This window comes from Colobus angolensis, unplaced genomic scaffold (genome assembly GCF_000951035.1).
Source record: "Colobus angolensis palliatus isolate OR3802 unplaced genomic scaffold, Cang.pa_1.0 Scaffold66, whole genome shotgun sequence".
NCBI classification, from domain to species: domain Eukaryota; kingdom Metazoa; phylum Chordata; class Mammalia; order Primates; family Cercopithecidae; genus Colobus; species Colobus angolensis.
This window is the reverse complement of record NW_012120265.1, coordinates 505041-511530: the sequence shown is the minus strand read 5'-3', so window position 1 is coordinate 511530 and position 6490 is coordinate 505041. Positions and strand designations below refer to the sequence as shown.

Here is a 6490-nt window from a genome sequence, read left to right as displayed (position 1 = left end):
GGCTCAAGTGATCCTCCTGTCTTGGTCTCTGGAGTAGCTAGGACTACAGGTGTGAGTCACCATGTCCAACTTCTTTTGCCCAATTTGGTGTGGAGTTTCTCCTTCCCTTCCTTTCTTTCTTTCTTTCTTCTTTCTTTCTTTTTTTCTTTCTTTCTTTCTTTCTTTTTTTCTGTCTCTCTCTCCCTCTCTCTCTCTCTCTTTCTTCCTCACTTGCTCTCTCTCTCTTTCTCTCTTTCTTTCTGACAGGGTCTCACTGTTCCACCCAGGCTGAAGTGCAGTGGCCTAATCTTAGCTTGCTGCAGCCTCAACCTCCTGGGCTCAAGTGATTCTCCCCACTCAGCCTCCAGAGTGGTTGGTTCTACAGGCACAAGTCACCACACCTGACTAATTTATAAAACTTTTTTTGTAGAGATAGAGTCTCACTATGTTGTGCAGGCTGATCACCAACTCCTGGGCTCCAGTGATCCTCCTGCCTCAGCCGCCCAAAGTGCTAGGATTACAGGTGTGAGCCACCAAGCTCAGGCTTTTTCCCTTATAATTGAAGGGTTCTTTTTCACAGTTTTACTGAGGCATCACTGACAAATGATGCACTGTGTATATTTACCATGTACAATGTAATAGGTTCTGACATGTGTGTAGATCCAAGAAACTAGCAGAGTCAAAGCAATTAACAGATTCATCACCCATGTCCCTTTGCCCCTTCAAAATCCCTCCTGCCCACCCCACCCTGCCCACCTTTCACCAAGCACCCATTGATCAGCTTTCTGTTATTATACATTAGTTTGCTTTTTCTAGGATTTCATATAATGGATGCATACAGTGTCTTTTTTTTTTTAAGAATAAGTTTCGCTCTTGTTGTCTAGGCTGGAGTGCAATGGCACAATCTCGGCTCACTGCAACCACCGCCTCCCGGGTTCAAGCGATTCTCCTGCTGTAATCCCTCCTGAGTAGCTGGGATTACAGACACCCGCCACCATGCCTGGCTAATTTTTGTAGTTTTAGTAGAGGTGGGGTTTCACCATGTTGCCCAGGCTGGTCTCGAACTCCTGACCTCAGGTGATCTACTCGCTTCGGCCCTTCAAAGTGCTGGGATTAGAGGGATGAGCCACCGCACCCAGCCATCCCCACATCTTGAGGCCAAAATCCCAGGCATGTGGTCGGGCTTGGTGGTTCACGCCTGTAATCCCAGCACTTAGGGAGGCTGAGGTGGGTGGATCATTTGAGGTCAGGAGTTCAAGACCAGCATGGCAACATGCTGAAACCCCACCTTTACTAAAAATACAAAAATTAGCCGGGCATGGTGGTGGGTGTCTGTTATCCCAGCTACTCGGGAGGCTGAGGCAGGAGAATTGCTTGAACCCGGGAGGTGGAGGTTGCGGTGAGCCGAGATCACGCCACTGCACTCCAGCCTGGGCAACAGAGTGAGACTCTGTCTCAACCAAAAACAAAAAACAAAATCTCAGGCATAAATCAGACAAGCCGTGAGGGTTATTCACAATGATTTATTGGCTGCCCCTCCACGCCAAGCTGAGGTGGACAAGCAAGAGGATGAAACCTCCCCAGGACCCACCTAACTCCCAGGCATCATAGGAACAAGGCACTTTTCCAACAACCTGGCAACATCTGGAACTCCAACGAGGTCTGGGCCCAAACCTCACCTGAGACTGGCCATGCCTGTCCCATGCACCCACCCCTCTTAGACATCCTGGTGACCTAGGCTGAGACGAGGGTGGCCAGGAAGGATCTTGCAGCTATAATATCATCCACCTCGCTCACACTGAAGCAGGTTCCTGCCCCGCCCAGCAGCAGCATAAGGCTGAGCACAAAGCAGGGAAGCATCCGTATGTTTGTTCAATGGCTGAATGAGTGACAATGGACTCCAGCCTGAGGGAGACCTGATACTTCCAAGTCCCAACTGTGCACACTCACAGCCCCTCAATAGAGCTGGATCGTGGAACCCCATCCAGCTGGCTCCATTTCCTTGGTTTAGGGGGAGCCTGAGACAAACAGATCACAAGCCTTTCACACCATCTGATCTCTCAAGCCTGCCCTAGACATGTCTACTGAGGGCTTCCTTTGTGCCAGGGAACTTGTGCGTTTCTCTGATCCACACACATGAATGATCTAAAATGCAAAGCCATTTGCAATCATAATTTCCAACCGTCCTGTTCTCCCCTCCTGACTGCACGAGGCTTAGGAGCATGTGAGCCTTTTTCAACCGCAGCTTCACATCAGCCCTTCCGTACAGAGAGGGGGCCAAGGGTCGCCACTATACAGATGGGCAGCGCCAAGTTCAGAGGAGGAAGGCAACTTGTCCAGGGACACCCAGCAAGAGTCGGGACTTTCTGGGTACGGGAAAAGGTCTAGCCACTGAGAAGCGTGGGTAAGAAGAGACTTTGAAACGGCAGCACCTGGCTCATAGGTACTTAAAAAATGTCCATCAAATGAATGGATCACAACATGGTCTAAAGTTCTTCAGGAGTCAATATGCAATTTTTTTTTTTTTTGAGACAGGGTCTTGCTCTATTGCCCAGGCTGGAGTGCAGTGGGAAGATCTTGGCTCACTGCAACCTCTACCTCCTGGATTCATGTGATTTTCCTGCCTCAGCCTCCCGAGTAGCTGGGATTACAGGTGTGCACCATGGCGCCTGGCTAATTTTTGTATTTTTAGTACAGACAGGGTTTCACCATGTTGGCCAGGCTGGTCTTGAACTTCTGACCTCAGGTGACTCGCCCACCTCGGCCTCCCAAAGTGCTACGATTATAGGCGTGAGCCACTGCGCCCAGTCAAGATGCAATTTTAAAGAAGGAAAAATAGAACTAAGAATATAAGTGCCAACCAGTGATATTCTTGGCTGGAGCTGCTGCCAGGATTCCGTGAACCCCTCCAAAACCTGTGACTCTATGGGGTCCTGGCAGAAAGAAAGAGGGAACCCCAATTTCTACAAAAGTTCTTCATCTTCATCCCCAGATCTCAACCCTCACGTCAGCCCTGGAGGGTGAGCCAATGACCCTGATGTGCAGATGGGGAAGTCAAGGCCAGGAAAGGATAGATCTGAGCGCAGGAAGCCTCCCAGCTCAGAGGGTCCTGGGTCCGGGTCCTCTCTCCGGTGCCCCTTGGGCCACCCCCTAATCCGCCTTCTTGGTCTTCTTCTTCCTGGAGCCCTCGCTCAACTCCTCCTTGGACTTGGCAGGCATGGCCGAATGCTGAGCTCCTGGCCCACCACCGCCGTGGGACCCACCGTGGTTGTCATGGTGATGGTCACCCCCGCAGGCTGAACCAAACAGCACGGGGCAGATGTAGCCCTCCAGGGCATCAAAGGGGGAGGTGTGTGAGTGGGTGGCCGTCAGAAACACCTGAGGTGGGGTGGCCAGGGGGACAGCAAGAGAGACAGAGGGAGACCAAGGTGGAAAGCAAAGCAGGGGATGGCAGGGTAGGGAGAAGAGGGGAGAGAGCGTCATCAAAGTCAAGGTTGGAGGTAGCCCCGACCCAACCCTCTGGCTGCATGCACCCCCAGGACGATGGGAGACCATCCCAGGTTTCCCAGGATGCCAGCCTTCAAGTGTTGACCCCTGGAAAGTTCCAAGCACACTGGGACTGCTGATCACCCATCCCCCCAGAATTCCCCATGACACCTGGGCTCAGAGAAAAGCTGCGCTAAGTGCAGGTCTGAAGGTCTGTGTCCTCCCAAATTCATATGTTGAAACCTATCACCAAGGTGATGATATTAAGAGGTGAGGTCTTTGGAGGGGTGATTGGATCATGAGGGTGGAGGCTTCAGGAATGATATTAGTGCGCTTATAAAGAGGTCCAGGAGAGCTAACCAGTACCTTCCACCATGTGAGGACACAGTGAGATGTTGCCTGTCTGCAACCAGGAAAGAGGGTCCTCACCAGAACCTGACCAGGCTAGTACCCTGATCTTGGATTTCCCAGCCTCCAGAACTATAAGAAATTCATTTCTTCCTTTTCCCTTTTTTGGAGACAGGGTCTCACTCTGTTGCCCAAACTGGAGTGCAATGGCATGATCTCAGGTCACTGCAGCCTCCGCCTCCTGGGTTCAAGCAATTCTCATGCCTCAGTCATCCAAGTATCTGGGATTACAGGCATGCGCCACCATGCCTGGTTAATTTTTGCATTTGTGTTTTGTTTGTCTATATGTTTGTTTTTGAGACAGGGTCTCACTCTGTTGCCCAGGCTGGAGTGCGGTGGTACGATCTTGGCTCACTGCAAAGTCCACCTCCCAGGTTCAAGCAATTCTCCTGCCTCAGCCTCCGAAGTAGCTGGGATTACAGGCATGCGCCACCATGCCTGGCTAATTTTTGTGTTTTTAGGAGAGATGGGGTTTTGCCATGTTGCCCAGGCTGGTCTTGAACTCCTGGCCTCAAGTGATCTGCCTGCCTTGGCCTCCCGAAGTGCTGGGATTGCAGATGTGAGCCCCCATGCCCAGCCAAAGAATAAATTTCTGTTGTTTCTAAGCCACACAGTCTATGGCACTGCATTCTGTTATACAGCAGCCTGAATGGACTAAGACATTTGGCCTGGGTTGGAGCTACAAACATAGCAGAACAGGATCCCAGGCATCTGCTTGCCTCTCCCTTCTCCCCTAATGCAGGGAGACTCATGCTTACTCCCTTTTGATAGCCTTGCAGTCCTCGCCCAGGGAAGACACAGCCCCGAGCTGAAGTCTTCATGCAGAGGGAGAGAGTCCAGCCCCTGAAGACCCCTTCTGGATGGGGTGATGTCAGCTCAAGGCACAACTGTCAGACTAGAACTCTTCCTGGTCCAAATGAATTCCCGGTTCCCTAATGCTGCCATTTCAGCTTCTTGTGCCTCTGGTCTCTGTACCCAAGGAACTGGGCCTACCTTGACCTTGGTTCAAGCTGGGCCCTTTGCACAGAAGGCCTGTTCCCCTTACCTGTGTCCTGGCTGCTGGACACTGTCTTTTTAAAGACTCTTCCCAGCGACCTACTGGCAAGCACCCCCCCTCTCTGGGCTGCCCTGCCCTGTCACATAAGGCTGGGAGTGTCCAATTTCCCCACTTCCAGCCTGGAGGTGACAGGGTGGCATTGGTCAAGGCAAGAACGCTGCAGGAAGAGAAAGGCTTACCTTACAGGACACCATGAACATGGTGAAGATGAAGATGAGACTGGCTTTGGACACTGGGAGCCAGCGGGTCTGCTGGAGGGTGAAGAGGATGGCTCCATACAGGCTGGCCTTGGTAGGGCTGGAGGGAGCAGCTGTCATTACCGGGAGGTGCCTGCATGGCTCACGTCTTTGTAACTCTGGCCCAGACAACCCCCTGCCCTGGCACCAGCTCCCATCCCAGCTTCTCTCTTTTCTTTTCCTTTTGAGATGGAGTCTCACTCTGTTGCCTAGGCTGGAGTGCAGTGGTACAATCTCGGCTCACTGCAACCTCCGCCTCTTAGTTTCAAATGTTTCTCCCACCTCAGCCTCCCAAGGAGCTGGGATTACAGGCATATGCCACCATGCCTGGCTAGTTTTTGTATTTTCAGTATTTTGTATTTTTAGTAGAGATGGGGTTTCACCATGTTGGCCAGGCTGGTCTCGAACTCCTGGCCTCAAGTCATCTGCTCGGCCTCCCAAAGTGCTGGGATTATAGGTGTGAGCCATTGCACCCAGCCACAGCTTCTCCTGATTGTAAGTTGGGAGGGTGAGGTGGTGTCATCCTATGCATGATGGGTTAACCTGGTCCAAGGAAAGGTCTGGCCTTTGTCCAGCTCCTGGAATATGCCCTCTAAGCCCTTGGAGTGTCCTGCCTTGATAAGACTGTCTTTGTTTGCCTGAGGGTCTTGGGCCACACCAGGTAGTAACAGTATAATTTATGGTGGGGGTCTTGGGCCATGCAGTATCAGCTGGACCTCTAGAGGGGCTGAAGACTGAGGTCAGCCACACAGGTGGTTAGCTAGGTCTGAGCCGCAATAAAAACCCTGGATACCCAGGCTCAGAAGAGCTTCCCTGGTTGGCAGTACGCCATGCATGTTGCCACACATTGCTGCTGGGAGAATGAAGCCCTGTCCACATGATTCCACTGGGAGAGGAAAACTGGATGTTTGCACCTTTTCTCTCCTGTACTCTGCCTCATGCACATTTTGCCCCTGCTGATTTCTTGTTTGTGTCTGAGTCAGAGTCTCGCTCTGTCACCCAGGCTGGAATGTAGTGCTATGGTCTCAGCTCCCTGCAACCTCCACCTCCTGGGTTCAAGTGATTCTCCTGCCTCAGCCTCCCACATACCTGGGATTACAGGTGCCTGCCACCACGCCAACTGATTTTTGTATTTTTACTAGAGATGGGGTTTCTCCATGTTGGCCAGGCTGGTTTTGAACTCCTGACCTCAAGTGATCCACCTGCCTCAGCCTCCCAAAGTGCTGGGATTACAGGTGTGAGCTACTGCACCCAGCCAACGCCTGCTGACTGACTGACTTACTTTATTTATTTATTTATTTATTTATTTATTTATTTATTTATT

The 6490-nt window shown here is 51.5% G+C and overlaps 1 protein-coding gene across 1 annotated transcript in view; it reads right to left on the bottom strand.

Annotated features, from left to right (window-relative positions):
• Positions 1–1482: 1482 nt before the first annotated feature.
• TMEM38A (transmembrane protein 38A) overlaps positions 1483–6490 on the bottom strand; it is a 28704-nt gene continuing 23696 nt past the window's right edge. Inside the window, exons 6-7 of the mRNA XM_011925894.1 lie at positions 5110–5227; positions 1483–3357 (exon numbers count right to left, since the gene is read on the bottom strand). Coding sequence (XP_011781284.1) covers positions 3130–3357; positions 5110–5227 — 346 coding nt within the window. The 3' untranslated portion in view covers positions 1483–3129. The remainder of the gene's footprint in view (positions 3358–5109; positions 5228–6490) is intronic.